Source organism: Chrysochloris asiatica, unplaced genomic scaffold, assembly GCF_000296735.1.
Source record: "Chrysochloris asiatica unplaced genomic scaffold, ChrAsi1.0 scaffold00175, whole genome shotgun sequence".
NCBI lineage: Eukaryota > Metazoa > Chordata > Mammalia > Afrosoricida > Chrysochloridae > Chrysochloris > Chrysochloris asiatica.
The window spans coordinates 6,083,036-6,105,849 of record NW_006408693.1 but is presented as its reverse complement, the minus strand read 5'-3'; the positions used below and the strand labels follow the sequence as shown (position 1 = coordinate 6,105,849).

The 22,814-nt window shown below is 34.0% G+C and overlaps 1 protein-coding gene across 1 annotated transcript in view; it reads left to right on the top strand.

Annotated features, from left to right (window-relative positions):
• Positions 1–22,443, top strand: part of OTOGL (otogelin-like) — a 233,420-nt gene extending 210,977 nt beyond the window's left edge. The window contains exons 45-54 of the mRNA XM_006871844.1: positions 46–147; positions 813–917; positions 1,003–1,043; positions 8,070–8,133; positions 9,222–9,400; positions 9,995–10,099; positions 13,157–13,276; positions 14,738–14,783; positions 20,329–20,408; positions 22,243–22,443. Of these exons, the coding sequence (XP_006871906.1) occupies positions 46–147; positions 813–917; positions 1,003–1,043; positions 8,070–8,133; positions 9,222–9,400; positions 9,995–10,099; positions 13,157–13,276; positions 14,738–14,783; positions 20,329–20,408; positions 22,243–22,443 (1,043 nt within the window). The remainder of the gene's footprint in view (positions 1–45; positions 148–812; positions 918–1,002; positions 1,044–8,069; positions 8,134–9,221; positions 9,401–9,994; positions 10,100–13,156; positions 13,277–14,737; positions 14,784–20,328; positions 20,409–22,242) is intronic.
• Positions 22,444–22,814: the final 371 nt, after the last annotated feature.

Genomic DNA, 22,814 nt, shown 5'->3' with positions numbered 1-22,814 from the left:
AGTGTATATTTAACACAATTATGTTTTTTGTCATTCCGCCTTTAGTTTGTGAACCTTGCACTGAACCTGTCCCACTATGTACTGATGGGGAAATTCTCACTGTGCAGCTTAATACTACACAATTCTGTTGTCCTCAGTATTACTGTGGTAAGTGTATTTTAACTAATTTTAAATGTTTATTAGACTTGTCATATGTTTAAGAAGTCTAGTGTATTTTAGTTGTACTATTACATCAGCTTCACAGTTGAATTCTTGTAAAAGAAAATATGTGCAAAATACATATAGTATTTTTACACAACTAAGAATTGTTTTTGTATAACATAACTGCCTCCCCAAAAGAGATTGCTGTTGTTGTTAAGTGCTGTTGAGAAGGTTCTGACTCACAGCGATCCTGTATAGGGTTTCCAAGGAGCGGCTGGTGAGTTTGAACTGCCGACCTTGCGGTTCAAACTGACCTTCTGATCAAGTGCTTTCTATCCCACAGTGCCACACCATAGTGATAGCTTTTCTCTTCTTGGTAGTATTTCCATATGTTCAGATGACTACACATCTTCTTGACTTCCTCTCGATTCATTCAGCCCTGCCATTTATCAAGACCCTTTACACCATGAGCTGTCTCAGATCTGCCATTGTTGTTGTAATCCCTATGTTCTGTTAGATTTTCCTTAAAACATGGCAAGTGAGTGCTTGGAAAGTCACTACTAGGGAGATATAGGTCAATGCACTTCAATAATGGTGGTGAACGAGATGCTAGGTATTGAGAACGATTACAACATGAAGTTAATATTTACTTTTGTGATCTTTCTGTTTAGTTTGTGAGCCAAATCTTTGCCCTATTCCACTGCTCAGCTGTGCAGAAGATATGAAACTTGTGAAAGAAAATGTATCTGATCAATGTTGCCCTATATGGCATTGTGGTAACTAACTTTCATATTTTAAAGTTTTGTTAATATTTTAATTGTTTTTGGTCAATCTAAATATATTTATTTTTGTTTTTTTTAGAATGTAGCTGTGAAAATCTAATCATACCAACTTGTAAAGTGGTAAGAATACATATTTGATTCACTTGTCATGAATCAGTTTATTCTTATTTTATATCTCTCCTTTCAAATTATTTTCAGAGGTAATGGAATCATCCTAATTAAACTGTAATGAGGTAGGTTAAAATAATGTACTCTGGTATCAGAGTCCTGTTGTAGCACTGTTGTGTAAGCAATAGACTTCTAAGCACAGGGTCGGTGGTTCGCGCCCACCTGCCGCTCTTCAGAAACTCTATGGAAGTTTGCTGTGAGTTGAAACCAACTCAATGACACTTAACAACAAGAAGTTCTGGTGTTAGAAAAAAGTCACCCTTCTATATATTTTTTTAAGATAGAAAAATACAATAAATTTTCTTCTACTAGGGAATAAATCTACTAGTCTTATATCTACTGATGCTTACTGTATTCTACATGAACCAAAACATTGAAAAATTACCATATTATTGAATGAAATCTCCAAAGATTCTTCAAGAAATACACTGATATTAGATCTTTTTATTTATTTATTTATTTATGTTTTTATTGTGAATTGAATGAAAGTTTGCAAGGCAGATTATCCGTTTTATATTCAGTAAATCATATTTTTTTAATTGAAATGATTACAATCCCCTCCATATATCATCAGTCAACAGTATTTACCTCTATTCTGCCCTACCCTCCTTTTTTTTTTTTTTTTTTTGTACATGTACATGTACACAACAGAAAATAAATATTCATTTAAATGTCCAAAGGGCACACCTTGCAAGCCAGCCTCCTGATCGCAGGCACACAGCCACCTCAGTTCATGAGCCTAGAGTCCTCAGCTGCTCTTTCTCTCTGTGCCATTCCCTCTGCCCCTGTCTCTGCTGTTGCTGCTCTTCTGGTTAGGATCCCATACTTCACTCATGGTCTTCTGCTGTTCCAAGGGTCCTCTGTCCCTGAAATGGAAGATTAACTACTCCTTTTAGTTACACAGATTCTACAATTACAGTTGTGACAATTGCAATTAGTCCTGATAACTGATTTTATGATCCAATTTTGTGTAACTTTCATATGCATATGAAGTTATTGACAATATCATGGTACAACATAGTCCACAAACTGACATCTTTGTTTTTGAACACCTTAAAGATATAATTGCCTATGTTGTTGTTGTTGTTAAGTGCTGTCTAGGTAGTTCAACTCACAGTGACCCTATATAAGGTTTCCGAGGAGCTGTTGGTGAATTTGAACCATCAGCCTTACAGTTCAAACAGACCTTGAAGTTAATTGCTTACCCTATAGCACCACACCAGGAGTTCTTATAATTGCCTATGTGTTTTTATTATTTATTCATGAATATGTAACATGTTCAGAACATGTAAGAGCAAAGATGTCAGTGTGAGGACTAAGGTGTACCTGACCCAAGCCATGGTATATTCAATAGCGTCATATGCATGTTAAAATTAGACAGTGAATAAGACAGTGAAGAAAGACTGCAGAAGGATTAATGCTTTTGAGTTACGGTGTTGGAGATGAATATTTAAAGTACTATGAACTGCTAGAGGAACAAACGACTCTGTGTTGCAATAAGTGCAGTCAGAATACTCCTTAGAAGCCAAGATGGCAAGACTTTGTCTCTCATACTTTTGGCATATTATCAGGAGGATCAGTCCCTGAAGAAGGACATAATATTAGGTAAAGTGGAGCATCAGTGAAAAAGAGGAAGACCCTACTGAGATGGACTGGTACAGATGCAACAACAGTGGGTTTAAGTTTAACAGCAATTGTGAGAACCAGACAGTGTTTCATTCAGTTGTGCATTAGGTCGCTATGATTTGGAATCAACTCAACAGCAAATAACAAGTTTAAAATGTTAAAAATAGTAGTTATGACTCTGGTGTTTCCTATTCAACCATTAAATGTGATTCATGGCATTTTTAATGTCTTTGTTGTCTTTAAAGGCTTGCCTTTACATAAATCTGCCTTGAGGTATGTCAAATGAGGTTTCAGAAAGATTGTATTTATGGTCCTACTCGTCAGAGAAGATGTATTTGTCTTCCATTTCAAACAATATGTTTTCATAATGCTATCATTCACAATTTCTAGTTCAAAGCTGCTCTTGTTGCTAGGTGCCCTAAGTTTGTTCTGACTTATAATGACCCTATTCATGCCAGAATGAAATGCTACCCAATCCTGTACAATCCTCACAAGCATTGCGACACTTGAACCCACTGCTATAGCTGCTGTGTCAGTGAATCTCATTGAGGGTCTTCCTCTTTCTTGTTGATCCTCTTACTTTACCAAGCATAGTGTACTTCTCCAGGAACTGGTCCCCACTGAAAAGATATCCAAAGTATGTGAAATGAAATACCACCATTCTCATTTCTAAGGAGAATTCTTACTCTACTTCTTCCAAGATGTTGTTGTTGTTGTTAAGTGCCGTCGAGTCGATTCTGACCCATAGCGACCCTGTACAGGGTTTCCGAGGGTGTAAATAGATGTGTTTATTCCTCTGGAATTCCACGGTGTATCCAATATTCTTTGCCAATACATAATTCAAAGGAGTCAATTCTTCTTTCATCTTATTCATTGTGCATGTTTCACATACATATGAGGTGAGGTAATTAAAAATACCATGGAGTCCTGGTGTGGTGCTGTGGGTTAATGCTCTGGACTGCAAAGTCAGTTTTAACTGCAAGGTTGGTGGTTCAACCTTACCAGTCACTACTTGGAAATTCTGTGCAAGGTTGCTATGGGTCAGAACCAACTCAAAGGCACTTTACAATAACAATAACAAAAATACCATGGGTTGGGGCAGATGCACATTAGTCCTCAAAGTAACATCATTGCTGTCTTAATAGTTCTACAACAGATTTCCCCAATGCAAGAGGTTTAATTTTTTTAAAACTTTTTATTATGAATTAAGTGAAGATGAACAGAGCAGAAACAAATCATATACTTTGTTTCATTTTAATAATTGTAATCCTCTCCATGTAGCACCCACTATCCTATATCCTCCCTGTGGTTGTTATTTCCATTCCACCTTTCTAACAACCCTTCTGAATTTTGTCCTTAGTTAAATGCTACCCTGCTCCCATAAAGATTCACAGACTTGGAAACCCTGTACAGGATCGCTATGAGTCAGAAATGACTCCATGGCATATAATCATCACCAAATGCTACCCTTGAATTCTCGAACATTCAATAGTTTTCTTTGTATACGTCTTTTGTTTTTCTGGTTAGATTTATTCTTAAGTATTTCATATTTTTGATGGCTACTATAAACTGTATTGTTTTCCTGATTTCCTTTTCAGAGTTCTCTTTATTAGTGTAAAGGAATTTGACTGATTTTTTTATGTTGATCTTATACCTTGACACTATTGAATCTCTCAATTTGTTTCAGTAATTTTATTTATGAGTCTTTGGGATTTTCTAGGTATAGGATAATAGCGTTTTACTATGCCAAAATATGCCTATAATTCCACTTTCTTGCCATATAGCTCTGGGTAAGACTTTTAGTATTATATCAAGTAGGAGTGGTGATAAAGGGATCCTTGTTTGATTCTTGTTAGCAAGGGGAATGCTTTCAGTTTCTCTCCATTGAAAGTAATGTTGGCTATTGGTTTTGTATATATGCCCTTAATTTTGTTACCACCTATTCCTATTTTTTTTTGAGTGTTTTGTCAAATATTTTTTCTGCATCAATTGATGTGGTCATCTAGTTCTTTTCCTTTGTTTTATTTATGTGGTAGATTATGCTGATTGTTTTTCTAATGTTGAACCTTCCTTGCATACATGGTTTGAATCCCACTTGGTTATGATGTATTAGTTTCAGAAACCTATGTAGGGTTGCTATGAGTCAGAATTAATTCCATGGTGCTTCACAGCAACAACATTATTTTTTGTTATGTTGTTGGATTCTATTGGATAGGATTTTGGTGAGAATTTTTACACCTATATGTTCATGAAGGTTATTGGTTTCTAATTTCTTTTTTAGTGATGTCTTTGACTGATTTTGGTATTAGGGTTATATTTGTTTCATAAGATGAATTTAGGAATTTTCCATCCTTTTATTTGTTCTAGATTAGTTTGAGTAGAATTTGTGTCATGTTTTCTCTGAATGTTTGGTAGGATTCACCAGTAAAGCCTTCCCGGCCTGGACTTCTCTTTGTTGGAGTTTTTAAATAACCTTATCATTTTTTTCTTTTGTTAGAATTTTTCTTGTTTCCTACTTCAGTCTGTGTTAGTTTAGGTAGGATGTGTATATTTATAAATTTCTCAGTTTCTTCTAAATTTTCTAATTCTTTGGAGTACAATTCTTCATAGTATTCTGCTATTATCATTTTTATTTCCATTGGTTCTGTTATATCACCTGTATCATATTTTATTGATCTTATTTGCATTTTCTCCTGTTCTTTTGTTAGATCTGCCAAAGGTTTATTGTTTTTATTAATTCTTTTCAAAGAACTATCTTCTTGTCTTGTTGATTTGTACTATTGTTTTTCTGTTTTCTATGTTTATTTCTGGTCTAATCTTAATTATTTCTTTTCTTCTGGTGACATTATATTTATTTTGTGTTTCTTTTACTAACTGTTGGAGATGTAGGGTTAAAGTGCTGATTTTGGTTCTTTCTTCTATTTGAATGTGTGTGTTTATTGGTATAAATTGCCCTTTGTGCACTGCTTTTGCTGTGTCCCAAAGGTTTTGGTATGTTCTGTTTTCATTCTTGTTTGATTCAATGAATTTTTAAATTTCATTTTTATTCTATTACCCAATGTGGTTCTATACTATAGGCACTGAACTGCAATCACATGGTTGGTGGTTCAAACCTACTAACCAGTTTTCAAAAATCCTGTATAGGATTGCTTTGAGTTGGAAACCACTCCACAGAACTTAACAACAACAACATTGCACATTAGCTTTTAAAAATAGTGTTACTTAATTTTCAAGTGTTTGATTTTTTTCCCCTTTATCACCCTTTTGTTGATTTCTAATTCTATAGCATTGTGATCTGTAAAGATGCTTTACAGTATTCTGTTTTAATTTATTAAGGTTCACCTTGTGGCCCAACATATAATCTATTCTGGAGAATGTTCTATGTGCACTAGAAAAGAATTTATACCATGTTGTTGATTTTGTTGAGTGATCTGTTTAAGTCTATGAGTCAAGTTAGTTGATTTTGTTGTTTATTTCTTCTGTGTCTTTGTTGAGTTTCACTTCACTGAAAGTGGTGTGTTGAAGTCTCACATCAAAATTGGATAAGTATGGTGAAAAGCTGAAACGTTGTCACACACCCTTTCTGATTTTAAAACACGCGTTAATCTCTTGTTCTGTATGAATGACTTCCTTTTGATCTTTGTACAGGTTTCACATGAGCAGAATCAAGTGTTTTGGAAAGTTTTACATGAGCAAAATTAAGTGTTCTTTGCAAAAATATTCATAATTTTTGATCCATAGAGTGGAATGCCTTTTCGTAGTCCACAATAAACAGGTCATTAAAAAGATAGGAAAGGAAGAAAAGACCAAAATGAATGTCTGAAATTCAAGCCAGATTCTGAAGAGGACATAGAATGAAGAATATCTTCTGATATTAAATGGATCTTGACTGAAAACCAAGAATACCAGAATGAAGTTCACCTGCATCTTATTTACTATGTAAAGTTCAAAGCTATATTCTGGGAAATCAATAAGGCAGTTTTGAAAGCAACAGAACACCTCTTATGATGCTATTGTTTCATTTTAAAGGTAGCAAAACAATTATTCTGGTTATCAGAGTTAGCATCATCTAAAGTTTAGGTAGGATGCTTCAAATTTAAAAAAAAATGTTTTCATAAAATTTCTCTTATTTGATTATTATTTTCTCCATGCATGATGTTTTGTTTTTTGTTTTTTGGTGTTTTTTTTTTGTTGTTGTTTTTTTTCTGTTCAGCAACCACATTTCTGTCTGCCCTCTCTTGTCTTTTTTCTACCCTTGCTCCCATACCTTTCTAACGCAAATGTGAGCTTGGCATGGGACTGGGTAGTGTTTTGTTCCATTGTGCATAGGGTTGCTCTGAATCAGTAATGACTTGATGGCACATAACAACAACAATATATGCATATAAAAGCTGGTAAAAAAAAATAAGGAACAATAGAGAAGAACTGATACATTTTAATTACAGTGTTGGTGAAAACTATTGTAAGTATCATGGGCTGTTAGAAGAAGGAACAAATCTGTCTTGGAAGAAGGACAGCCTGAATGCTCCTCAGAAATGAGGATGCTGAGGCTTCATCTCCTTTCTTTGAACATGTTACCAGAGACTAGTCCTTGGAAAGGGGCATCACACTTGATAAAATCAAGGTCAACAAAAGAATAAGACCCTTAATGACACAGACTGACTCCATGCTGCAGCAATGGGCTCAAACGTAACAATAGCTGTGAGGGTACTAAAGGACTGGGCAGTGTTTATTCTGCTCTGCACAGGGTCACTGTGAGTCAGAGCCAACTCAACAGCCCCTATCAACAACATGCATACAGCTATGGATCTACATAAGCACAGATGATACCCATTGCTCCTGAGTACTCATTTAGAATGCTGGCCTAAATTTTCTTTCAGTACCTAAGGTGATTTAAAAAAAAAAAATCACTACTGTATTTCTAAAGACAAAAATGCAATTCAACATAAAGAGTCTTCTAGGTCTTTGTGGTACCATAGGATAAGCTCTCAACCTCAAGGTTGGTTTGAACCACAAAGTTGACATTTCTAACTCACCAGCCACTCCTCAGAAACCCTGTACAGGGTCACTATGAGTTGGGACCAACTTAACAGCACTTAACAACAACAACAACAACATATATCTAACTGGGACTCCTGGTGTGGCATTGTAGGATAAGCACTGGACTACAAACCACAAGTTGGCAGTTCAAACCCACCAACTGCTCCTCAGAAACTCTATACCTGGTTATTATGAGTCACAACAAACGTGTCTAACTCTGTGTTAGGGAATTTATTAGGTGTTATATTGTGGGTTGTTGGGATTTGGTTGTTGTTATTATTATCATATAATAAGCTGTATCTTTTTTATTAGGGAGAATTTATTACAAATGACCTTGGCTTTCAGAGTGACTGTGGATGTGTACAGTATCTGTGTGGTAACTATGTGTTTTGTTACATTTGAAAGAATATTATTGGCATCTGTTACTCACTATTAATAAATTACCAATTATGTTACTTGAGATGTAACGGGCTTCAAACAGTTCATGGGAAAAATGGAATAGAAAGATAATGGAATTTTTCCATGAACTTATTGAAGCTCTATTTTATTTAATATGTTTTAAATCATGTACTTGTTTTTTTTGTGTGTGTGTAAAAAAAAATGAATCTTTTTCAATTTTCTATTTAATGTCATCTATAATTATTCTGAAATTTGACAACAGAAAAATGATTGTTTCAGAGACTTCACAAATTTTTTTAAGCTGCTAGTATATTTTATTCTCTTGTATTAAGTACATAAAAGATAATATAAAGAAGATTGAAGGTTTTTGTCACTGTTTTATTATAGATATTAACATTGCAAAGCAAAAATAAAGTTGTTTTTTTTTCTATGATATAGCAGATCTTCATATTAAGTATGAATAAGCTAATAGAGAATTAGACTTATGTTAGCTGATTTTTCATTACTAACCCAGCCTACCTTGATATACCACTTTAAAAGATGCAAAAGCACATTAAATCAGTTACCTCCATCATGAAATATGATTTCCATGACTTTATTTTGCAGTAGTATAAAATTGAAAAATTTCTCAAAAAAATAATAATTTCTATCCATGAAATTTTACAAGTCTCATCATCAAGAATCTGATTGTTATTGAATTAGATTTTACCTTAGTCCACATACACCTACAACAATTCTCATGTTATTTCTCTAGAAAAGGGACTAGGCACATAGGCTGTCCATCCATAAAATCTCATATTCTGGAACCTGGTATAAAATGAGATATTTTGAGGAGGTCCAAACACTGAACAATAGTTGATTTTGCAGATCAATTTGTTATTGTGAGTTAAGGAATAAATGTGCTGTGTTACTTATTATACTCTTGACTTGTTATTTATATAAAGGTAAAGATCTTTGTTGGTCTTGAAAAATTGGCATATCACAGTCAAAATAATGACTTAAAATTTCATTAATTAATAAAAACTATAGAATCTTCTTGTTGAGTTTTTTTCTTTCTTATCTTAGAAAAGGATGATGTATGTATGCTTCAAGAAGTCTCAGTGTTGAATCCTGGCCAATCAATAACAAAGTATTTGGAAGGGGATTTTTGCTATATAGTTGAGTGCCTGGAAGAAAAAGATAACTATACAGGCTACCACACTCTGAATTTTACAATGGTGAATTGTTCAAAAGAATGTGATATTGTAAGTATTCTTTACCAGTTGTGCTGATGAGAGTTAATGAATCCTAAAATGGCAGCTCCACAATTTGAAATCATGAATACTCACTACGTAGTTAAAAACATATACTTAAATAATGATTCCAACAATCTCTTAATGTGTGATGTTGTTGTTTTTGTTAAGTGTTGTCAAGTCAGCTCCAACTCATAGCAACCCTGTATAGAGTTTTCAAAGATTGGTTGGTGGGTTTGAACTGCCAACCTTGTGGTTCACAGTCCAATGCTGATCCTACAATGCCATAAATCTACACAATTCAGATTTTAACTTTCCCATGTGTGACCTTGAGCTTTAGGTGTCTTCTTGTCTACTGCCTGCTTGACTGAGGTTGTTATGCCTGGTTGATGAATCTTTGCTGTTAGATATAAAGACTGAAATCTACTTCTCTTCTAGTATAGCTATATAAAGTCAATTATTTGAAACGATTCAAAATTTATCTTAGAGATGCTAACAGGTGATCTAGAAAAGCGTAGCAATTTGGGAAGCAACTTCAGAACTAACTCATATAAAAATGATGGGACTATGTAGGCAGCTAATTTAATGTATTATCATTATATGCAGCACCAGGTATATATTCCATCTCCAAGTGATTATGATTGTTGTGGTACCTGTAAAAATGTATCCTGCAAATTTACTATGGAAAATGGAGCATCCGTTATATATGAGGTATGAATTCCTTATTTCCTAAAATGTGTGCCATTTTTCTGAAGAAGATAAGTTTGGGAAATGTTGCACAAAAATACATACACCCCCCCACACACATTCTGCATACAATGTACACATATATACAGTGCCTATACAATATACATAGCACATTTGCATTCGTTGCATTTTAAAGCAATAATTATGTGGTAAACATTTTAAACTTCTTTCTCAAACTTATTTTATTATGGATTTCCATTTGGTTTTGTTTTCCTAGATATGCAAAATGAGCTTTGGGATATTATACAGTATAACATCAATAATAATTTATTTGCACATGAAGCATTTTAATAGAAATCAGAAACTCAAGATATTAATATTTCCAATTTAGACAGTAAAAAATTTTAGTGAGTATAAAAGAGAAAAAAATCAAATATTTGACTATTAAAAATAAAAAAAGATAAATGCACCAACTGCATTTATCCATAAAAAGTAGTATGTTAATTATTCAGAATTCTCCAATTATCCATTGTAACCCTAGAAGTGTTAGAACACTGACTCACACTCCTTACATATGTTGTTATTGTTGTTAAATGCTGTCGAGTTTGTTCTATTTTATAGTGACCCTGAATAAGGTTTCTGAGGAGTGGATGGTGGATATGAACCACCAACCTTGAGGTTCAAACTGACCTTGTGGTCCAGTGCTTAACCTATAGTGCCACACCAGGAACTTCGTAATTCACTTGTACTTGCTTAATGGTGTGGTACAATCAGATTTAGGAAGGTCACAAATTCTGTTTACAATTTACATTATCTGAAGGTACTTCCAGCTTCTTAAATTTATTATAGCTATTCTTGAGGGTCTCCCTTGCCCCATTAATAGTTTTTCTAGATGACTAATTTCTCGTATTCCTATTTACATGAGATGAATCAAATACCCTAAATTCCAAACCTGTACATTTTATTAAAAATGAAAAAATGTCTTCTTGTGTCACAACTGATTTTCTCACAGTTATGTACAAAATAAGATTTAGTTAGTGTTGATATTATTGATAATGCTTATCTGTTTTATCCTAGCAATATTTATGTCTTCTTTTAAAGAAGAAACTTTGATAGAAATTTAAACAGTGTCAAGAAGACAAGATGTCAATGAGAGAAAAAAATCAAAGACTACTTGGAAAAGTAGTAATTTGTTGACTTGAGTAAAAGGGCAACATGAACTCTAAAGATGTCAATAATTTAGGAAACATTGGTATATATAATTCATATCCAGGTGATAGCATTGAGGGAGTCCTGGTGTGGCACTGTGGGTTAATGCGCTGGACTATAAGGTTGACTTGAACTACAAGGTTGGTGGTTCAAGCTCACCAGCTGCTCTTTGGAAACCCTATATAGGGTTGCTCTGGGTTGGAACCAGCTTGAGGACACTTAACAATAACAATAACATCAATGGCATTGAAATTTCAATGTAAGATTAAATTATGTATCTAATATTTTTTTGAAAACACAAATATACATCATGGCAAATACACACCAACATCTTCAACTTTTGGCTCTCTCAAGGATTTTTGTTTTCAGATAAATAATCTTTTATACCATGCTTGTAGATCTTTTCTAGTAAAGATTTATAGAAGATATGAAAATAAATTATAATAGAATCTGTTTTTGTTGTTGTTAGGTGCCATTGAGTTGGTACTGACTCATTGTGACCTTATGCACAACAGAACAAAACACTGCCTGATCCTGGGTCAACCTCCCAATTATTGCCATGCTTGAGCCTCTTGATGCTGCCACTTTGCCGATCCATCCCGCTGGGGGTCTTCATCTTTTTCTCTGATCCTCCACCTTACCAAACATGATATCCTTCTCCAGCGAGTGGTCCCTCCTGAATCTGTTGTTGTTGTTAGGTGCCATCGAGTCATTAATGACTCATAGTGACCTTATGCACAGCAGAATGAATCTAGATAAAGGGAAATGGTCAGGATCATAAAAAATTCTTTACTGGTACTCAAGTAATCTTTAGGCCAAGAATTTACTAGGTTTAAAAAAGGTGGATTATTGAAATAAAAATGCAGACCAGAATTAAAGTCCTGGTGTGGCACTGTAAAATAAGCACTGGACTGCTAATCTCAAGGTCGGTGGGTCAAATCCACTAACCACTATTCAGAAACCCTACACAGGGTCTCTTTGAGTCAGAAGTGACTTGATGAAACCTAACAACAACATTTATTTAATAATTATTTTTAGCTGATTTTATTTTTTAAATAGAAATTTAAAAAATTAAATTAAGAATGAGGTGAATAGTTGTTATATTTATGAAATTATTTTAAAACAAGAATAGAATTTAAAATAACTATTGTTGTTGTTGTTAAGTGCTGTTGAGTCATTCTGACTCATAGCAACCCTATATAGGGTTTCCAAGGAGTGGCTGGTGAGCCTGAACTACTGACCTTAGGGTCAAACCAACCTTGTAGTCCAGAGCATTTTCCTAATGCATACAATATTATAACCATAAGTCAATAAGCACCATCAGATAAGGAAATTTTAATTTTTGATGATAAGGGAGTGGAAGGAAGAATAAACAAATTGTAAGATGGGAGGTATATGAGTACTATGATTTGTTGTTTTATAATTAGTGAGAAAAATATTAAAGCAGGACTTGTGACACTAATAAAATAGACAATTTCATAGTGTAAATAGATGCCTATTTATTTATCTACTACAAAATTAATTATCTAATATGGCTGAGTGTCAAAGGCCTTGTTCTAATATTTTGATGCTAATTATTAAATAACAACAAAAACAAGGATATATATATATATATGTGTACTGGTAACCGAAAGGCTGGCAGCTCAAACTGACCAGCTGATCCTCGGAAACCCTATGCAGGGTTGTTATGAGTAGGAATAAATTCAATGGCACTTAACAATAGCAACAATGTATGATAAATTTAGGGACATTTTCAGATGGCATATTATTTATGTCTGAAACTGCCCTTCAGTAGGATAGAAAATATTTTACTTAAGAAATCTAGTACGTTTTAATAATAATAAAATAGTTACTTTATCTTCTTATTTTTAGGAGGGAAGTACCTGGAACTATAATTGCACCACATATGAATGTGTTAAGACTGATGAGGGGGCAGTGATTCTGAGTTACAGTATGATCTGTCCCCCCTTTAATGAGACCGAATGCAAAATGGTTTGTACTTTGTTATAAATAAGAAAATGTAATATCTAATGTAATTGATAACATACATATTAGTTTGTTTTCCAAGGTCTTATCTATTATGTGACTTACTTATTTTAGTAAATGCTATCATTTCAAACATGAATAAAAACACCCTTTGATAATTTCTGTTTGTCATCTTGAGAAATATATTCTGTCCCAAGTAATTTCTTCTCTTTTAATGGACACTGCATTTTTATGTGTTGTTATATTGTTGTTAAATGCCTTTGAGTTAGTTTTGACTCATGAAACCCTATAAAAGGTTTCTGATAAGTGGGTGGAGGTTTATGTGTAGATCAAAGAATTATTGAAGAGTAATTTGATCAGAATATCTAGTATCTTTTAAAATATGGGCTACTGAGCCAGTTACTTCACTAATTATCTTCCTTAAGCAAGCAAATAGACAGACTTATGCTGTCATTAACTTTTAATACATGCTTGCCTGAGAGGAACTTGCCTTTCTCTCTCTGAGCTCAGACTATTATAGCACTGACCACAAGCCTCAGAATTTCTGATTCATTCTTTCTTTTTTTTGCTCTAACAATCTCTTATTCTCTCTGAGTCTATTGAGAGACAGCATACTGGGAAATATACATTTTAATTAGTTTAATATAGATAATATCGTATTTGTAAACATTCTCTATAGTTTAATTACTTAGCTAATAATAATACCCAATTAAAATATATTGTTTGTTTTTTTGTATGGACTAATATTTTTAGGTGTATTAAAGTGATATCATTTTATTGATCTTTTTCTCTTTTTAACAGTGATGACTAGATAAATAAATAGATACAATAAATACTGAAGTCATAGAATTTTAGCTCTGGCGGGAAACTTAATTGTGATCTAATGGAATAGAATATACTTTTACTTAACTTTTTGTGAGCAATTTACTACTATTAGCAATCAGCAACTCACTATAAGAATTCCAAAGATAATCAATAAAATGCTGTTTATTTATTTAGACAGGCATGAGACATTCTAAGGTAGGGAGTTTTAAAAATAATATTGAAGAGAAAGGTAGGTCATTTTTGTATTCAATTATATTTAGAAACATAATCTAGTCTAATCACTTAGATTTTTTTTATAGAGTTAGGAAAAGAGAATAGCCTATTTAGATGATTTATTACCATCTTATTTTGGTAGGAAATGTTTTTATGGCATTTAAAATTTGTTCTTTTAAAAAGTAGGTTAGTTTTTCTGCACTCTTGTTCATACAACTAATTTAGAGATAATTTAATTTTACACAGAATATCTATTCTTAACTTTAAGAACAAATAAATTCTTATCAGAAATAAATTCCAATTATTTTCCTATAAATATTCAGCAATACATTTAGTAGAAATAATGGGAAGGTTTTTTTTTAAAAGGTTATTTCTAGTATAATAGGAGATGAAAGAACACTTTTGATTATATTTCTTTTCTCTTCCTAGAACGAAGGGGTTGTAAAGCTTTTCAATGAGGGCTGTTGCAAGATCTGTAAGTGAAAACATATTACATGTGTTAACTTTATAATTAGTTTTATACTGATTTTGGATTTTCTCTGAAATTTCAGCTCTAAAATATAAGGCAGAAGACAAATTATATAATGTACAATATTTAAAGTTTGTGTCATAACTACTAACTTGTAACTTAGTTAATTTTTTCTGGAGTATGAGTGAAATATTTTAAAATAAATTTTAACTGGCAATTTCTTCATTGTTTCATTTTCTAAAACATATTGCCTAGGAGACTAGAAAATTTTATAGTAAAATTTATAAGGAGTCATGGTGGTGTTGGGGTTTAGGTGTTGGACTGGTAACCACAAGGTTAGCAGTTCAAACCCATCAGCCCCTCTGAGGAAGAAAGATGAGGCTATCTGCTCCCATAAAAACTTTGTCTTGGAAATTCTATATAGGGTTTCTATGAGTTGGAATCATCAACTCAGTGGCCATGGATTTGGTTTTTGGTATGGGTAAATTTGCTCAGCACATACTAACCTACATAAAGATAAGTAGATCATAAGGAGAATGGTATTGTGATTGTAATAGGGACATATACCAAAATGAAGAAATAAAACCCACTGTCATCTGGTTGATTCTGTCTCAAAGTGGTCCTAGATAGGATTTCCAAGACCATAAATCTCTATGGGAGCAGATAGACTAATTTTTCTCCTGCAGAGTAACTGGTGGCTTTGAAACATTGACTTTGTATTTAGCATGCCAGTGCCTAACCCATAGTGTCACCAGAGCTCCTTAATAAGGACATCTAGAGAGTTATATTTTTAAAAATCTATTTAAACACACTTTAAGTTTATGGTTCTGTATAGTACATTTGAGAAATGCCATTTTATTAATTTTAATTTAAAGATGTATATTAAAGTTCCAATAATTATTCCGATAGTGTTTTGTACATGTAATATATCTTATATTAGTTTGAATTTTAATATTTATTTCATTGTGGCTTTGAATGATTTTAAAGACTAAAATAGAATAGAGGAATAATCATGCAAATAATTTTGTTTTCTTTTCGAACTGTCTAGGATTTAGCATAAAAATAAAAATAGAAGTTTTAGGAAAATTACTAATTAAATTATGGACAGTAATTATAAAATTGTTGAGAGGAACTTTCTGAAAAAGTACTACAACACAGAATAGGTTAACAATGACGTGTTGTAGGATTGGATTGCCACCACTCGCCTGTCAGTTTGTCATACTGTGGGTTGTGTGTTGCTTTGATGCAGAAAACTATGCCAGCACCATTTTGAATGCCAGCAGGGTCATGCTTTCAGTAGAGTTTCCAGATTAAGATAGACTAGCAAGAAGGAAAGAAAGACTACTTCTGAGTATTTAGCCACTGAAAACCTTATGAATAGCAGTGGAACATTGGTAGGTATAGTACTGAAGATGAAAACATTTTGAATAGCCTCAGAATACTGTCAAATACAGTGCCAAAAGATGAGCCCTTCAGGTTAGAAGGCATTCAAAATATGACTGAGGAAGAGTTGCCTCCTCAAAGCAGAGTTGACCATAATGATATGAATAGATTAAAGCTTTCAGGACTTCATTTGCTGATGCAAAACAACTCAAAATGGGGAGAAAGAGCTATAAACATCCATTAATAATTGGAGCATGGAATGTAAGACATATGAATCTAGGAAAATTAGAAGTTATCAAAAATGAAATGGAAGGCATTAACATTGATATTCTAGTCATGAGCTGAAATGGACTGGTATTGGCCCATTTTAATCTAAAAATCATATAGTTTACTATGCTTGGGAAGACAAATTCAAGATGAATGCTGTAGTATTCATCATGAGAAAGAATATTTCTGACCTATCTTGAAGTACAACGGTGTCTGGGATAGGATAATATCCATGTGCTTACAAGGAAGACCAGTTAATACCACTGGCACCAACCACTAAAGCCAGTGAAGATGAAATTGAAGAATTCTACCAACTTAACTTCTTCAGTCTGAAATGGATCAAACATACAATCTAGATGTATTGATAATTACTAGTGATGAGAATGTGAACGTTGAAACAAAAAGGAAGATCATTGATTAGAAAATATGGTTTTTATGATAGAAGTGATATCAGAGATAGCATGAAAGAATTTTGCAAGGCCAATGATTTATTCATTATAAATACCCTTTTAAACAACATAAAAGGCAATTGCACACATGGACCTCACCAGATAGAAGACACAGGAATCAAATTAAGCTACATTTGTGGGAAGAGATGGTGGGAAATTTCAATGTCATCAACCAAAGCAATGCAGGGACCTACTGTGGAACAGAATATCAATTTCTCATATGCCAAGTTCAGACTGAAGCTAAAGAAAATTAAAGCAACTCCATGAGAGCCAAAATATGACCTCAAACATACCCAATATGAATTTAGAGATAGTTTCAAGAACATATTTGATGCATTAGACACTAATGACTGAAGACCAGAAGAGCTGTGGGATGACATCAAGATAATCATACAACAAAGAAAGCACAAGATCTTTATTATAAAGGCAGGAAAGAAAGAAAAGACTAAAATGGATGTCATGAGATATTCCAAAATGTGATCTCCAGCATAGTGATGCTAAACGAAATGGAAGAAATGAGAAAGTCAGAGGCTGAACAGAAAATTTCAAAGGGCAGCTCGAGAAGACGAAGTCAAATATAATGAAATGTACAAGAACCTAGAGTTAGAAAACCAAAATGGAGAACCATGCTCACCATTTCTCAAACTAAAGGAAATATTCAAGCTTTGATTTGTAACATTGAAGGACTCTATGGAAAAAACATTGAATGATTCAGAAAGCATCAAAAGAAGATGGAAGGAATACAAAGAGTTGCTCTATCAAATAATTGGTTGAATGTTCAACCATTTCAAGAGAAAGCATATAATCAAGAACCAATGGTAGTGAAGGAAGAAGCCCAATTTGCTTTTAAGACATTGGTGAATAACAAGGTTCCAGGAATTGATGGAATACAAATTGAAATCTTTCAACAAACTGATGCAGCATTGAAGACACTCACCCATCTATGCCAAGAAATTTGGAAGATGGATACTGAGCCAATTGACTGGAAGAGATCCATATTTGTGCCCATTCTAAATAGACCCAACAGAATGAGGAAAATATAAAACTACACCATTAATATGATATGAAAGGAAAATTTTGCTGGAGGTAATTCGACAGCAACTATAGCAGTATATCAACAGGGAACTAACTACTAGTGATTGAGGCTGGATTCAGACAAGGACATGTTATGAGAGATAGCATTGTTGATGTCAGATGGTGCATGGCTGAAACAGAGAATACCAGAAAGATGTTTAGCTGTGCTTTATTGTCTAGGAAAAGGCCATCACTGTGTGGGACATGATAAGCTATAGATAACATTGTGATGATGGGTATTCCAGAACCCTTAATTGTACTTGTTAGCATATGTACATAGACCAAAAGGCAGTCATTCATATTGAACAATGGATACTGAATGGTTTAGGATCATGAAAGGTATGTGCTAGGGCTGTATTCTTTCATCACATTTATTCAACTTGTATGCTGAGCAAATAATTCAAGAAGCTGAATTATATGAAGAATGTGATATCAACATTGGAGGAAGACTCATTTGCAGCCTGTGATATGCAGATGATAAGAGCTTGCTTGCTGAAAGCAAAGAGGACTTAAAGTACTTACTGATGAAGGCAAAGACCACAGCCCTGAGTATGGATTGTACCTCAATGTAAAGAAAACAAGAATTCTCAAAACTGAACTAATAAACAGCATCATGATATTTGGAAAAGAGATTGAAGTTGTCAAAGACTTCATTTTGCTTGGATCCACAATCAATACTCATGGAAGCAGCAAGTCAAGAAATAAAACGATGTATTGCATTAGGCAAATCTGCTGCAAAATACCTCTTTAAAGTGTTCAAGAGCAAAGATATTAGTTTAGGACTAAGGTTGCCCACCCCAAGTCATGGAATATTCAATAGCTTCATATGCATGTGATAGTTGGATAATGAATAATGAAAACCATAGAACTGATGCATTTGAATTACAGTGTTGGTGAAGAATACTGAAGAGACCATGGACTGACAGAGAACAAACAAACAGGTCTATGTTAGAACAGGTACCACCAGAATGCTTCTTGGAGGCAAGGATGTTACGATTTCATCTCTCATGCTTTGGACAAACTATCAGGAGGGACCTGTCCCTACAGAAGGACATTATGCTTCATAAAATGGTGGGTCAGCAAAAAAGAAGATCCCCAACAAGATGGGTTGACACTGTGGGAGCAGTAATGAACTCAAGTGTAACAACAATTGTGAGGATGGACAATGTTTCATTCTATTGTGCATAGGGACACTATGAGTCAGAACCTACTTGATGGCACCTAACAACAACAAGAAGATTGGATTCTTATATACAAGTTCTTGAGAAAGAGATTTCAGATCCCCCTCCACGAAGGGTTAAATCCCATGAATATGTAAAAGTGGTGTTTATTGCCTATTTAGAACTGTATAGAATCATGTGGCATCAATATCAAAATATATTAAACTATTGATGCAGCAAAGGAGCATTGATGGTGCTGTAGGGTAAGCACTGAACTGATAACTTCAAGGTTGAAAATTCCAACCCACGAGCAGCTCCACGGCAGAAAAATGAGGCTTTCTGTTCTTGTAAAGGTTTACAGCACTGGGAACCATGTACAGGGCTGCTATGAGTCACAACTGACCTGATGGTAGTGGGTTTGTTTGGGTTATATACCAGTTATAATAGAGTTTGTTGAATGTGTTGTTGTTGTTGTTGTAAAGTGCTGTTGAGTAGGTTCCAACCCATAACAACCCTGTACTGGGTTTCCAAGGCTGTAAGTCTTTATGGGAGCAGAAAGCCTCATCTTTCTCCTACAGAACAGCTGGTAGTTTCGAACAACTGACCTTAAAGTTCATAGCCCGATTCCTAACCACTATGCTACCATAGCTCCTGCTGAAAGCAATAACAGCATATAAATCAAGAACTCTGCTTAGTTTCATGTACTCTATTTTTGATTCACAATAATCCTATATCATAGGTTCTACAATTTAACCTGACTTTCAGTTTGGAAAGGTTCAGTTACAATTCTTGTTAATGATGATGCTGGTGATTGATGTATGTATACATATATGCATTTATTTATTCATATATACCATGGTTCATTCTAAAAAATTTATAAACACACATTTATCACAGGTTGATGTTAGCATTATTACATGTGTGGAATGTTTTCACATTTGTTGTTAAGATATTCTAAGATAATAAGAAAAAGAATAGAAGTCCAGAACATATAAGGAAAATTCTATTTGGAATGTAAAAAGAAACATTGTACATAAAATATGTAAGAGTGAATAGCTTACATATTTCTCAAAACAGCGATATGGTTTATATAAATACACTATTTTTATAATTTTCTATTATAGATATTCATATATTTAGTTAACTTGAGACAATTTTATATGAGTCTTTTAATGAATATTTATTCATTAAATTAAAATATGTTACATATTTTACCAGGCAAACGAGAAGAAAGAGTATGCCAGAGAGTGATTATTAAAACAATTATAAGGAAACAGGACTGCATAAGTCAAAGCTCTGTAAGTAGAAAAATGATATTTTTAACATAAAGGGTATGTGTTTCCAGAAGTATATGTATCGCAGTACTAATAAGTGTTTGTAAGCCTACAAAATCCCAGCATTTATATAACTTTGAGATTCTTTTTATAATATAATATTAAAAGTATTAATGAGTAAGCATCAATTAATTATTCTTAGCATACATAATTAATAGTTCTGAATGATACAACCAATCTCTTATTCTTGTTAGGAGCTGTCAAGTCCATTCCTACTCATAGTGACCCTATTGCACAATAGAATGAAACACTGCCTGCTCCTGCATCTGCCTCACAATGTTGTTAAGCTTGAGCCCATAACTACTGCCACTGGGCCAATCCATTTCATTGGGGATCTTTCTCTTTTTCACTGACTCCTCACTTTACCAAGCATGATGTCCTTCTCCAGGGACTGGTTCCTCCTAATATGTCCAAAGCATGAGAGTTGAAGTCAGGCCATCTGGGCTTCTAAGGAGCATTCTGGCTATACTTCTTCCAACATAGATTTGTTTTTTCTTCTGGCAGTCCATGGTATATTTTAAATGTCTTTTCCAATACTATAATCCAAATGCATCAATTCCTCTATAATCTTCCTTATTCATTGTCCACCTTTAACATGTGTATCAGACTATTTAAAATACCATGGTTTGGGTCAGGCTCACCTTAGTCCTCAGACTGATATCTTTACTCTTGAATACTTTTAAGAGGTCTTGAGTAGCAGATTTGCCTAATGAAATATGCCATTTGATTTCTTGACTGATGCTTCCATGTGTTTTGATAGTGGATCCAAGCAAAATGAAGTCTTTAACAACTTCAATCATTTCTCTAGTTTGTTGTTGTTGTTGTGAAGTGCCATTGAATCAGTTTTGACCCATAGTGACACTGTATAGGGTTTCTGAGATGCAGCTGGTGAGCTTGAACTACCAACCTTGCAGTTCAAACAGTTTTGCAGTCTGGCACATAAACCCACAGCACCACACCAGGACTCTAATCTAGACAGATGGAAATTAAATAAGTATATTTGTTTACATATTGTTTTTACTATGCAATTCTACTCAGCATAAATAGTTGTAGATATCAGCTTTGTCCCCTTTAGAATCAGTGTGACTGGATTCTGAAGTCTACTTAAGTCATGACATAATGCAGTTTACAATGGGAAGTTAGAGCGTAATGAATATAGTCCATGTTGTTACTGTTAGTTATCATGGACTCAGTGCAACTCTTAGTGACCCTGTCTGTGTAAAGTACAACAGCTCCATCAGGTTTTCAAGGCTATGACCTTTCAGAAGCAGATCGCCAGGTCTACCTTTCTAGATGTCATACTTGGTGGCTTTGAACCGCCAACCTTTTCAATAGAAGTTGAATGCTTAATGGTTTGTGTCCTCAGGGATCTCTAATGCAGTCTGTATTCCCACCTAGCTGTAAGTGTACATTTCATGCTTTGAATTTTGCCAGCCTGCTCTGTTAGGCATGACCATTTAACATCCCTTTGGCTCATCTGAGTTATATTTCACCCTACTAATTTCTGACATAAGGAGCTCTGGTAGCGTAGTGGTTATGAATCAGGCTGCAAAGCTTAAGGTCAGCAATTCAAAACTACCAGCTGTTCCATGGGAGAAAGATAAGGCTTTCTGCTGCCCTTATGATTTACAGTCCTGGAAACCCTGTACAGCATCACTATGAGTTGGTTTTGACTCCACGGCACATAACCTCCACCAATTTCTGACATATCTGCTAATCAAAATCTTGAGAAACAAGACTTATTTTATCTGATTTATTAGTGAAAACCAGTGTTTCTAACACTATTTTTTTCTTGCAGGTAAATGTTGCATCTTGTGATGGAAAGTGTCCATCAGCTACTATATATAACATCAATATTGAGAGTCACCTAAGATTCTGCAAATGTTGCCGAGAAAATGGAGTACGGAACTTGACTGTGCCATTGTATTGCTCAGGAAATGGCACTGAAATCCTATATACTCTCCAAGAACCCGTAGACTGCACATGCCAGTGGAATTGAAGACTTGGATTCCAAGAACTGTACACAGCATTGTAATGTCAAATGGTGTTAGCCTTTTTCACTATTAATGTTCTTACCCTTAGGTTTATACTTTATAATAACATGTCTTTTTCAGACTTTTAGGATTTGGGAATTTAATTGTTGGTATAAAACATACACAATTTCAATGGCAGAATTATATTTCTTGATTTGCTCTATCTTAAATAATTAAACAATTTTAAGACATTATATTGAAATGCTGTTCTGTATATAATGGCAATATACCACAGACCTAGAATATTCATTACTTAGCAGGGGTTATTTTGCATAATCCCTTCCATTTGACTGAATTACTATTATTATTTTATTTTATTTTTTCAAAGTCAGCCACA